Source organism: Diceros bicornis, chromosome 37 (assembly GCF_020826845.1).
Source record: "Diceros bicornis minor isolate mBicDic1 chromosome 37, mDicBic1.mat.cur, whole genome shotgun sequence".
Taxonomy (NCBI): Eukaryota; Metazoa; Chordata; class Mammalia; order Perissodactyla; family Rhinocerotidae; genus Diceros; species Diceros bicornis.
Window position 1 is genome coordinate 9386165 of NC_080776.1, and position 13369 is coordinate 9399533.

Here is a 13369-nt window from a genome sequence, read left to right on the forward strand (position 1 = left end):
ATCTTAATGTGACATTCAGGAAAGCTGAATGAATTAGGATTCATTCTGCTAAAACAAGAAAAGGCAAGTGTGTTAAAAACACCACCACTACTGCCAACAACAACTGTTATGATTTGGTTGCAATATATTCTACAAATTCAATAGAGATAGAAAATAAAAGGTTTAAAAATTGTTATTACAAGAATATTAATACAATAGGTACCGTTTTATTGACACTTATGTGCCTGATACATGGAAGCTATTAGATATTATCATACTAAGTAGTCTACTTGCATTATCTAATTTCAGCTCACAACCCCAAATGAGCTATTATTATCCCCATTTTACGAATGAAGATTTTGCAGTTCAGAGAGGATAAGCAACTTGCTCCTGGCTGAAGAGCAGGGAAGGAGTCAACCTCCTCCTCCCCCGTCTGACCCCAGCACCCAGCCCTCACCCCTGCAGATGCATTGGCCTCTCTCTCTGCACCTCACTTGACCAGGACAGCCTGGGTTGGGGGACTGAGGTGGCTTCTCATAGACGTACTCACATTTTCTTTGGATCAATTTCGTGAACACAAATTCAGAATTGGAAGGAACCCAAGAGAATGCTTAATCTAAGTACTTCATATTACAGAAAAGGAAACTGAGGCCCACAGAAGGGAATTTAGGATGGCTCCACCAGGAGTGCAGTAGCATCTGTCACTTGGAAACAAAATGGATTGTGTCCTTTCCTCCCCTTTGCCCGTACTTCCTCCCCCACGCCCTGCTGTTCTTACATTAGCATTTGGATTCTTCTCCCAGTCACAGATTACTCTAACGTTGCTTCTTTTCCTTGAAAGCTTTCAAGTGCCTTAACTTGTGTTTTCCAGGTTTCAAGAACTATCCCTGCAGTATCCACCCTACCTACCTCCTGCTCAGATTCCTGGGGCAGACTACTCAGCCAGGTGAGCACCTCCCCCAGCCCAGATAAACAGGGGCTCTCTGTTTTTACGGAGCTCCAAAAGAGAAAATCCCATAGGCTTCCATGGTCACCCATCCCAGTGCTTCATAATAATTTTCTAGAGAAGCTTTGCCTAAATTCAATCTTTCTTTCTTCCTCCCTCTCTAATGTAAATTCAACTCCTTCCCTCATTTTCCAGTAATTACTAAGTAATTTCCACTTAGTAATTAGAGCCATCATCCTGCTTGTTATCCCGTATGCATGGTCTTGAAGAGTTGTGGAAATCACTTTCAATCTTCTTCTCTCCAAGTGAAAGATAATTTCTTTAAGATTCTCTCAGAGGTTCTAGATGATAACCATTTATTACCTTTGCCATTCTTCCTCTCATTTCTCCTCTTAAACTGTGACCCTCGTGAACACAAATCGCTGGTAAAGATCTGATCAGTATCAAACAGGCATTACTTATGCGATGCTGAGGTAGCTTGGTGCCTCAATAGCAGCGTGACCTCGCTGGTTTAGAATGTGTGACCCTCCTCGGCCCGGCTCGCTTAGGAGCAGTGATCAAGGTGTGTACTGAGAGAAGCAGATGGGGGGCTAACATTGATCATGTTTTTTCTCTATGATAGGTGCTTTAAGCACTTGTAAGATCTTCACAATAACCCCCTGTGCACAGCAATTAGTATGCTCATTTTACAAATCTACAACTCTAAAGCTCTTGCCTGTGGTCCCATGGTCAAGATTTGAAGCCAGAGCTTTTTTTTACTCCAAAGCTATACTCTTTTCTCAGGACACAGTGGGATTCAGTTCAAGATCTAAATCTCAAATTTAGATCCGCATCAGCCCAATCTCCTTCAGTGGAGGAAGGAGGAGAGGAGGGCAGAGATTGGAGGCATCATCGTTTCTACAGCAGTGACCCTGGAGTACTTTTAATCCAAGTGGGGGCCTAGGAACCTTGATCATTTCTTATCTATGTTCTTAGCTGTTCAGTAGATGTAGGCTAGCTTTTGAACTGGGCCAGTCCGTTAGACCTATCAAACAGCCTGGCTCTTCTTCTAGTCATGGCCAGGCTCTTGCCACCAGTCAAACTGGGAAACTGAGGTGTGCCACTCTGGAGGCGCCAATGGCCTGGGGTGTGAGCAGCAGTGATAGACCTGATCAGGGCACCTCACATCTGGGCCTGCTGGTAAAATCGCTCTTCTTCTCTCACGTTTAGACCTCGTCTACCCTTCAATCATCTCTATTTTGCAGAAAACAAAGTAAAATCTATTTCTTTGGATAATATGATTAATTTTTTGCAAGTGAAAGTTGGAAAAATAGGTTGGAAGGAAAGAGAGGGAGGAAAATATCCCATAGAAGCTGATAATGTAAACATCTGTTTAGTCGACTACCATGTTAGTATTTTTAGTCAATCTTGAATTTAATGCTATAGTACAAATATAGCACACTTACAGTGATATATTCATATGTATGTTCACACAAACCCACACACTGTGTAGGTCCACACTTCTATAATCAACTAGTCTCTTTTTTCCTGATCCTGCCACTTGACCAGATCAATCCTGCTCTAAATCCATGGGTGCTGAGCCACAGCCAGACAAGTTTCAGGAATGCAGTTAGTCAAATATCCTCCAATGACTCAGTGCACAGCGGCCCTGGCTCAGGAGAAATAGCACTACGCCTGGAGTTGGCAGATCTGTGCCCGAACACTGACTTTGATACCTTCTACTGTGTGGCCTTGGGCAAGTCACTTGACTTCTCCAAATTTTAGCTTTCTCGTCTCTACAGTGAAAATCATATCACCTACCTTGCAGGCTTACTGCGAGGGTTAAAAATATAAGCTGTAAAGTACAAATCTTACGTGTGGTTTGTTTTCATCCTCTGCTGGATTGACTAGCGGTAGCATCAGCTCTCTGATTTCCAAGGGGAATACATCAGGATGCTCATGTCTGTGTGTCCCATCACAGTAGGGATTAGGAGGCTCTGCCTCTTTCTATTAGCCAGCATCTACCTTGCGCAAACTGGTATCATAGGCACATAAGGATAGAGAATGCAATTAGAAAAGTAGAAGACACAGTTGTTGTCCTCAAGTTGCTGTCCTATTTAACCTTAAAGATAAATCATGAAAATAAAAGGCAGTTACAAAGCCATGAATGCCGCTCATAAATTAGCACAGAATAATGCATGACAAACTAGATAGGTTAATAGATAAGATGAACTTGGTCTAGAAGAATATGGAAACAGGAAACGATTAGCCTCGGCTTAGACCTCTTGGAAGAAATCCGTCTTGAAGGAGGCAGAAGAATGACTGAAAAGAATGAAGAGGATGGGGCCGGCCCTTAAGTGTCTGCGCTCTGCTGCGGCGGCCCGGGGTTCGCCGGTTCGGATCCCAGGTGCGCACCGACGCACCGCTTGTCAAGCCATTCTGTGGCGGCGTCCCGTATAAAGTAGAGAAAGATGGGCATGGACGTTAGCTCAGGGCCAGTCTTCCTCAGCAAAAAACGAGGAGGATTGGCATCAGATGTTAACTCAGGGCTGATCTTCCTGACCAAAAAAAAAAAAAGAGAGAGAATGAAGAGGATACTCAGGAAAAGGCAAGGGCATAAGCAGAGATGATGGCACTCGCACTGATGAAGAGCAAGTTGGATGATCTAGTAAAGGGCAGAAACCGTAATATTTCATGTTGCCTTCACAAAAACCTTAAGAAGCTGACACTGTTATCCTCATTTTACAAACGAGGAACTGGGGTTCAGAGCTTCTGAGAGAGGGAGTTGGAGTTGGAATTCAGGCCTGTTTGACTCCATAATAATCCACTTTCTTGGTGAGTGAGTCTGAGGGCAGGCATCCGGGGTTGCTGATCTCTGTTTAAGTCACTCATTTCCTCCCTAAATCTAGGAAACTCTTTTGTTACCTTCTTCTTGGGTTCTTAAGCCCTCATAGAGTCGGCCCTCTGTATCTGTGGCTTCTGTATCCTCGGATCCAACTGTGGATGGAGAGGCCTACGACGGTTGCATCTGTACCGAACACTTACAGACTTCTTCTTGTCATTATTCCCTAAACAATACAGTATAACAACTATTTACATTGTATTAGGTAGTATAAGTCATCTAGAGGTGATTTAAAGTAAACGAGAGGATTGCGTAGGTTCTATGCAAATACTAAGCCCTTTTATAGAAGGAACTTGAGCATCTGTGGATTTTGGAATGGGGGGCAGTGTCCTGGAACCAATCCCCCGAGGATACTCCATTTGACCATTTCCCCAGTGGGTTGGGATCATTCTGATTTCTACCGTCGATTTTTTGAAGAGGTTAGCAACTCCACCAACTTTGGCTCATATGTAGAAATGGAAGCATGACTATCTTTAAAGCTTCAGATCAGTCTAGAACACGTTTGGAGGTCCAATTAGAGCCACTCAAAACTAACAATGCTTTGAAAGCTAGCTATTGATTAGAAATGGGAATGTCAAGTTACCTTTGCCCAAACAATAAGCTCGTTACAAGGCACTTCAGAGAGATTCAAGCATTAAAGACCATGTGTTGATGACTTTGAAAAGGCAGGAAGAGGCGGCAGCATTAGTTACAAAGAGTGTTTTCCCCTCAAGAGAGAGACTAAAGATTGTGGGAAATTCTTACAGATGGAAAGACACTTGCAGACAGAAAGACATACATATATTTCTGTATATGGATTATAACATGTTTACTAATTAACAGGCTTTATTGCCACCCCAGTGGCTCTATTTGGGAAGAAATTAGTTGCTTAAAGAGAATTTTGGAAAATACCAGTCCAGTGAATGTTCCGTAAAGGGGGAGGGGACACCACTCTTTTAATAGTTACAGGTGCTTCTGCCATGTCTGTCAGCTTCCTGTAACTGGGTCTGTACTGTCCACCCACACTCTCACCATCTCTTTTGAAGGAGACAGCACCCTAAGGATGCTGGGGATCTAGACCCAAAGAAAGCAAGAAGCTGTAGTCACTGCTTTTCATTGATTTATTTATTTTATGCTGAGGAAGACTGTCGCTGAGTTAACATCTGTGCCAATCATCTTCTATTTTGTATGTGGGTCGCCGCCACAGCATGGCTGCAGACGCGCAGTGTAGGTCTGCACCCAGGAATTGAACCCGGGCCACCGAAGCAGAGCATGCCCAACTTAACCACTAGGCCACCTGTATTGTCAGTTTCTGCAAAATGACAAATTCACTCTGTTATGGTGATAGCTGACAGAAGGGTATTTAACCCCCACTCCCACTCTATGACTGGTTGCCCCCCGCAAAAAAAGATTACATTCACTTATACCTAAAACCACTTCAAGAGTGTAGAGGGGTGTGGGTCTGAGTGATCATCTTTCTTCATTTATTCGCTCTACACGTATTTTTGAGCACCTGCTAAGTGCCAGACACTGTTCGAGGTGCTTGGGATGTGAGAGAACAATAAAACCAGAAAGACAAAGATTCCTGCCTTTATGGAGCTTTATCCTAGTGGGGAGACACTGGGGAGACAGACAATTAAAAATATATATAAAAATAAGTAAAGTATATAATGTGTAAGATGGGAATAAGGAGGGACCATGAGGACAAAACATAAAACAGGGTACAGGATCGGGGGTGCATCAGCCTGTGGGGAGGGTGTGAGGCCAGGAGGCAGGTGGCTCTGTTAAGTGGGCTCTGTTAAGTGGAGGCCTCATTGAGAAGGTGCAATTTAAGCTAAGAAAGAAGCGAGGGCTTCAACCAAGCAGAGATCTAGAGGAAGAGCATTCTAGGCAGAGAGAACTGCCTAGAGCAAAGGCCCTACTGTGCTGGCCTGTTAGAGAAATAGCAAAGAGACCAGCGTGATGGAAGATGAAGCTGGGGGAAAATGGAGTGGGTAAGCTTGACTTTCTACTTTCTGATTATGAGGGTGTTTTTCAAACTTTTGATAAAGGTCAGAGTGAAGACAATTTACCCTTTAAAGAGATTTATGTACTGACTTGTAAATATAGACACAACATAGTTAAGTAAAAGTCAAAGCAGGTGACAAAACAGTATTTATACATACGATTCTTCCAACTTTATAAAAATCTAAATATAGACATGGCTCTCACTTTCTACTTCATACACCTGAAAAACTTTGGGGGGGGAAAAACCCGATCCTTTAAATATCATCTTTGGATTGTAGGCTTCTCGAAATCAGGAGATATGTCTTTGTGGCCACACAGCAAGTAGCATCATGCCCCTGTTGGTGGGGATGCCAGTGAGTAAGCCACCAATATATAGATATGATTTGAGAGAATGTGTGCTTAATTATTCCTGTTTCTTGTTGAATACGGGTTTTCTATCTCATTCTCAACACATTTCCTACAAAGTTGTGCCATTCTTTTGAATTCCTTTGTAGTGATCTGGAATTTTCCTGTTGGACTTTTCCATTTGTTCAAATCTACGCACAGCATAAGGTTTAACCAACCAACTTGGCTTCTTACATCCCTCTTCCTGGTCATGAATATAGCCCATTCTTGGAGCTTCCATTGGGGGTCTTTCTTCCCATTGAATTCTTCCCATTGGTTATCCAAGTTGCTTAACTGTTGACATATTTTCCGTCACATTTAGATGATTCTGATATCAGTTTCATACCTGTTTGAACTCCATTTGATGACCGCCATTAAGCTATTTTTGAGATTGCTATCCAGAAGCATACATACCTCTTAGATTCTCATTCCCAGGAATTATTTTCCAGATGTCTTTTTGGTGGGAAGCTCACCTCCCAGCAAGCAGTTCCTGCTTTCAAATGGCTTTGATGAACGACCTACAGGAGCCATGCCAGTGCCTGAATGATCACATAGCACCCTAGGTGAGAAACATCAAGTGCTCTCTGTTGTGGCTCCACCGCACCCCATATGAACAGATTAAGTAAACACAGTTTCGTTTGGCACAGTTCTGCTGTTTTCATTCTTCACATCCTAAACACCCACATACACTTTGACCGTTCAATAGTCCACGGCGCCAGAGCTGGGGCCTCACTGTACTTCACCTCGGTGACTGGTGACACCTCCAAAAGCAGGGTGGCTGCAATTTGTGCCCAGTGCCTCCGGGGTGCACAACGGCCAAGTACAAACTTGGAGTCGGCCACTTCACAAGCCTGGTGCCCTCGTGTCTGCAAGAGGAACATTCTCTCCCTTTTGCTGAACATATCACTGTGTTAATTTTCCCCATTAGCACAATCCAGACACTGCATCTTTTTTTGATTCAAAATGCCATTGTACAGCTTATCTATTCCCTCTGTCCTGCTATTCTAATTATGTAAATTATCCTGCTACATTTAACTAGTACCTATTAAAGAGAGCAACATAATGGACATCACCACTACCAGAGACCCACTCAAGCTGAGACATCAGTATCACAACCATACATCATCAGAGTATTATTATTTGTATTGCTGTTATATCAGGTTACTAATGAAACAGAAATCCTCATTACCAATTCCCCTTCCCCCAACCAGTGCCTTCCTGTTCCTCCCATATGTGACATAGGACCAAATGGTCTTGCTTTGTGCCCTGAAAGCGCCAGGCAGCAATAATAAATGAAACTGGACGTCTTTCCCTCTCATCTGGCAGCAGTCTTTTTCTGTCTCGAATAAGGAATTCCTTACCACCCAGGATTCCCATCAGTACTGCTCTCGACCCCTGAACACAGACCCCGACCCTGCAAGGCTCCCCCACCACCACCCCTGCTCACCCTTCAAGGCCTGGGCTCGGAGGGGAGGCAGGATGGAGTGCCAGGCAAGAAGATTACCCTTCCCCTACTCCGTTCTCCCTTCTCCCGTCACCGATTTCTGACCGGCTGTCGATCCTATCAGGGGTCCATAAAGCGAGGAGGACTCTGGCCCGGGAGAGGGGGGTAGGGGTTAGGCAAACAGGCCAGGGAGGCAGTTGGTTGAAATTTAACCACAATATTCTTGGTCTCTATTGTTTTGAGTGAGGCCCAATATTTCCACAGCAGGATTATAGGATCTGATTAACCGTGTTAGACAACAATGCTGAGCTGGGATGGGTTCCCCTTCCAGCTGCCAATATACAAAAGCAAATACAGCACCCAGATCTCAGAAGGGACTCCCAGTGGTGCCCGAACCTACTCCCCGATTCTAACCCTGCTACTGGCTTTGGCCCCAAAGTGAGGGTAGGGAGGCAGAGTGTGGCACTGCATGCTCCTTTAACTCCTGGCCCTTGGCCCAGCAGGACGAGTAATCCTGGCACAGTCTTCCCAGGTGAGTCAATGGCTGTGTGCTCCCCACACCCTGGAGTTCTTCAGTGCCTCTTCCGGGTTCCCCTAGGCTGGCCCAGAGTCTCAGGAACTCAGAAGAGTTGGGTGCCGAGAGGCTAGTCCTCACTCGGAAGGGTTCAGGAGTGTGGAAAGCAGAACAAAATCAGCTGGGGTCCAGGATAGAGAAACTGAATGCAGGGAGGACTTCACAGTTTGGAGGAGTGGTTGAGACTTGGCTAGAATGCTTTGGGGCTACCTAATGACTTCCATGTGCCAGGGGACAGAAATGAGGCCCCAGAATTGAGGGGAAGCATAGAGGCCACGGTAAGGCAAAGTCTCAGGAGGGGAGAACGTATTCCCCAAAGGGTCTGGGATGAAAGAGGATAGATAGAAACCTCTACTTGAGGGAGCTCGTCAGGCAGAGAGAAATTCCCCAGGGTCCCTCTGCCTCACACACAGACAAGCACCTCATGCCCTCCCCTCTCTGGATGTTTCCCTGCAGGGTGGGATCTTCTGAGGCCCTGTCCAAGACAGGGGGAAGAAAAATAGAGCAATGAGGGGCCCTCAACAAGAGTGCTCTCTATCAGCTCCCAGGAGGTCACAGAAGCTAGGAAAACCCTCCCTCCACAGTGTGGGCCCCTTCTCTCCAGCATTTCTCTCTGTATCTGAGTGCCTAGCATCATCCTTTACAATTCTGTGAGCCAACACTGATGCTCAGAACAGGGACTAGGAGCCAAAGGCGTTGAGCTCTGAGTTTGGTGGCTTCCTTGTAGCATGTCACTTACTCCTTTGGAACAGTTTCTTCTTCAGGAAAATTAGAAGATAGAAAATACTTCAGGGCAGAGCTTAGAAAAGCATATCCTGATTGTATCAAAAACCCAGTTAACACCAAGTGGCACCCTTTAGTAGGATAAGACCCCCACAGTGGTATTTTCTGAGTTAGGGTTAAGATCTCGAAGATCTAAGGAAAGGATGGAAACACACAGCACGTAGGACATGTGTATATAAACCAGATTACATCAATAGCAGATAGTGAGGTGATAGGCAGAAACAAATAAGAGTGAGCTTACCACATCACGAGGAACAGTAATTAAGAGGATTTTAGGTTTCCCTATACTCTTTAGAGCAAATTTCCTACTTTTGTAAATAAGAGGAATTGAGGGACACAATAGTTGGAGAGAAGAAAATGCCCCAGCAACAACATCAAGAATGAGACTAAATCCAGGACCAGGAGGAAGCACGGCCTTTTCCATCCCCCTCCTCCTGCCATCTCTGCACAGAGAATGACACATGGGGCTCCTGCTCATCTCCCAGCAGACCAGGGCGAAGGAGGAGGTCAGGGCTTCGGAAAATGGGAGGTTTAGATGAACAGGACGGCAAGGAGAGTTCAAATGCTCCACGGGATAAAACTAAGCAGCAGTAGGGTTGAGTATTCGGGAGACTCGAGCATCTCTCCTCCCCGCAAGTGCCCATGTAGGTCAACTGCATCAGGCCCCTGGAAGGATCTGGGTCTGACAGCGACAGATTCTTCTCACGTCCAGAGCATAGGAGCAGATCTCACTCTTTGCCACCTTACAGCCTAGGAATTCCAGGGCTAGCTCCTCAGGATTCAGTGGGAAGAGACTAGAAGCTCCTTTGTCCCTTCTCAATAACTTTACTATCCTTTGGAAACACTCCTTGATCTGGGAGACTGGCTGACTGGTGGCAGGAGAAAAGAGAATGACCCTCGTGGGCTTTTCCAGGACCCAGCAAGGGCTCTGCCTTCCAGGGCTGCTGGGGAAGCCCTTGGTGAGGCCTGAGTATAGGAGGTGCTGCCCAGCTGGAATGCTAAGGGATGAAGATTTCTCCTCCAGCAGAGCTGGCCTGTCTTAGCTGACCATGGGGGAGGGGTGAACCAGCCAGCAAGGCCAAGTAGGCCTTGCAGCCTAGGTGGCGCTATTTCTCTATTTTTTAGGTCAAGTTCCTGCAGGAACTTCCTCGAGGTCCCTAGTCCTGCTCCTGGTTTGCTGGCTTGCTCGTGTAAACCACCTTATATTATTTTTTTTTCTAAAAATACTCCAAAGCAATTGAAAGAGTCCCTTCTCCCACCAGCCAGCCCTGGCCCCAGCCCCGGCCCCGGGGAGCGGGCGGGTAGGCGGGGAGGTGGGCCACTGCTTTATTAAACACAGGGAAAACTAATATTTACGGAATAAAATTTATGGAGCAGCCACGAGAATTCGACCCTTTTATGTGCATGTGGAGTGGGGGTTGGGCCAGGCTGGGGGCCTTGGGGAGGGGCCCAAGCCAGGGGGCAGGGCTGGAATACAGCCTGGCTGGGCCAATTTGTCAAGGCAGGGATTTCCCTGGACTTGCCCTGGGATGAATGATTCTCAACCACCACTCCTAGCTTTGGGGGTAAGAGCTTCAGGGCAAGGACGCCTCAGGCAGGGCCTCTGGGAGCAATGTTTCTCTAAGGATATGTCTGGGCAAGATCCCCACGGAGGCAGCCACCTTTGGGGATAAAGGGAACAGCGGAAGGGAAGGTCATTAGGCATATTCTTACCTAACCCTTTTAAAAAGTATACATTCTTTTGAGAACATGAAAAATGTTATGCTCTTAGAATATTCCTTACAATTTTGGGGGATTCACAAACCCCTGATCCCACTATGATTAAAAATCCCTGCCCTGGAGACTGTCCTCTTAGGGCAGACGGATTATCTAGGACAAAGAACCTATATTCTTGCTTGCTGGGGAAGTCTTTCCATTTTCCATGTGGTCTCATATCTTGACACTGGAATCTGACTGACTAAATTATGCCAAAAAGAAACTAAAGAATGAAGTGAGCCATCTGATAGATTTTTACATAGTTCCCATTTCACTTTGATGACAGTCACGACACCCTGGGGCACTGTGGTCTGGAGGTAAAGAAAGTTACCAGCAGCACCTGGGAATGAGCCCTGGTGGAGCTCCAGCAGACCCAGGCGCTCACCAGCAGGTGAGGCACGGGGGCCAGTCCCGGAGTCCTCACAGGCTCCTGCCCTGAAGAGCCAATGGGAAGAACATCCTATTGAAAGGAGGCAGGGTCACAGGAGAAGGATGTTACAGTGGGAGACAGGCGAGGAGGACCTAACATCCCTCCTGGAAAATGTTTTCAGTAATGTACATAATAACACAGTTAAGAACTCAGCTGTCCAGGTTCAAATTCTGGCTGTTACTTATTAGCTATGTGACCTTTAAGTAAGTCACTTAATCACTTCAAGCCTCCACTTCCTAGTGGGTTAACAGAATCTTCCTCACATGATGCTGTGAGGAGTCAATGTCAGGCCCTCATTAGAGTACCTGGTATACATTAACTGCTCAATAAATTTACTAGTATTGTTGTTCTTATTATAATCATTATTATTGCTTGGACTGTCCCCTCTCACATGACTTGACATAAGGACAGAAACACCAGTCCCAGGTAGAGAGAACATGTGGATGAGCAGGCATTTGACCGTCATCTGTAAATAAACCAGAAAAGGCCCCTGTGGGTTCTGCCCTGACCCCTTCCTCTGCCTAACAGCTGCCAGTGAACATCTGAGTTCTCCTTTCTTTCCTGTCTCTCCAAGGTAAAGTCTCATAAGGTCTTACCTATAGACGAAAACCTAGCAGAGAAGGCCAAGGGACTTTGCCAGTCCTGGTCTGCTCCATCTTGCTAGATTTGTCCAAAGAGTTGACTTTCTAACTGTCTAAGATTCTGCCTATCTCCTACAGCCTTTCTATTTTTTCTTGCTAAGCACTATTCATTCTATAGGTCAATTCTGTTGTCCTAGGGAACTCCTATGGCCATTTCTTGTTCCCTGTCATCCCACCTTTCCCGGTTCTTCTAGTTACCATGTTATTTGAAGTGGAGGGAAGGATGGGAAAGTAAAATTCCTTTTTCTCCCACTCCAGTGGGAAACTACCTTGATCCTAGTGCTTGGAGCTCTTCATAATTTCAGTCCCATATTGTGGTCTAACCTATTGTCTATGCCTTGGAAACAGAACAAAAAACCTACATCAAGTTGGCAAAGGAGAGCAGCAGCCATCTGTTCTGCCCTGTGCCCACCATGGAGAGAGTTTTCAAGATCAAGCCCCAGATGGAGGCTTAGCACAGGCCACCGCAGAGGACCATAAGAAGAAGCTGAAGGATTGGACTGAGGGCCTAGACTTCATCCAGAGACCACAACGGGGTGGAACCCAGTAAAGTCAAGTGGCTTACGTGTTCCACAGAATAAGTGCTCTCAAAAGCAAGGGAATGTGAGTGGTTTTTATTCCATGCTAAAGAAAGAGGTGGGTCTCTGAGGAGCCCCTGGGATGGCTAGGGACTCTTGAGAGAGGTAGACAAGGCTTCCTAAGCATGTTGTGCCTTTTTGCTGACTTGCCCTGTATTCCTAAAGTCCATGGTAGGGTCCTGTGTCTAGAGAACCTCCATCAAAAAAGAGGAGAATATGGGATTCCCAGAGACTGGCTTCCGCTTGGATAGAGAAGGCCGATGCCCAATGGGTTGGAGCCAAGATTCCCTCGGTTAACGGTACCCAGGTGCCTGTCAACATGAACCTCAGTTGTCTTGCTCTTTCAGTGGGGCCTCTGACTATATAACTGTGTCAGAGATACTGCTGCCACAGAGCTCCTTTCAAGGTGACATCATTCTCCAAGTCCATCCTCAGCAGTTGAGACAGCAATAGGTTAACTGAAGAGCCCCCTTAGCTTCTTCCTCTTGACCTTTGACAGCTGAGGTCTCTGCACAGGGCCTGAAGTACCCTAGGAAAAAAAGTAACCCAAGTTAATAGGGGTTTTGAACAGTTCCTCTTAAGTTAGGAAAGGAATTGCCTTCCGTGGCTCTGGTTAGGATGAGGCCTTTTTGAAGGGGCTGACACAGGCGTTCTGACGTCTATGTCAGGCAGTGAATGTGATGTGAGACTTGTGCAGGAGATGTGTACATCCCTTCTCCCCCAGGGAACAGCCTCACAGACCATCACCAGAAGTGGGATAAGGTAGAAAAAGAGTCAAGGTCCATCGTTCAGCACAAGAATTGCAGAGAGGAGACAGCAAGGGAAGACGTGAAAAACCATGAGTCTCCATCTAGAAATCCACAATGTGGAGGCCTGGTATCCTGGGACAAGTATCCCCCAATATTGTTAAGGCAGCATCAACCAGGTGGCAATTTCAGGGACCACTGGCTTAAGGGCTATTGGCACAGACTCCTCCAATTGTCAGAAC

The 13369-nt window shown here is 46.0% G+C and overlaps 1 protein-coding gene across 5 annotated transcripts in view; it reads right to left on the bottom strand.

Annotated features, from left to right (window-relative positions):
- Positions 1-12402: 12402 nt before the first annotated feature.
- NHEJ1 (non-homologous end joining factor 1) overlaps positions 12403-13369 on the bottom strand; it is a 77064-nt gene continuing 76097 nt past the window's right edge. For all 5 annotated transcript variants that reach the window (XM_058533030.1, XM_058533033.1, XM_058533028.1 and 2 more), the window contains exon 8: positions 12403-12910. In XM_058533030.1, coding sequence (XP_058389013.1) covers positions 12836-12910 — 75 coding nt within the window. In that variant the 3' untranslated portion in view covers positions 12403-12835. The remainder of the gene's footprint in view (positions 12911-13369) is intronic.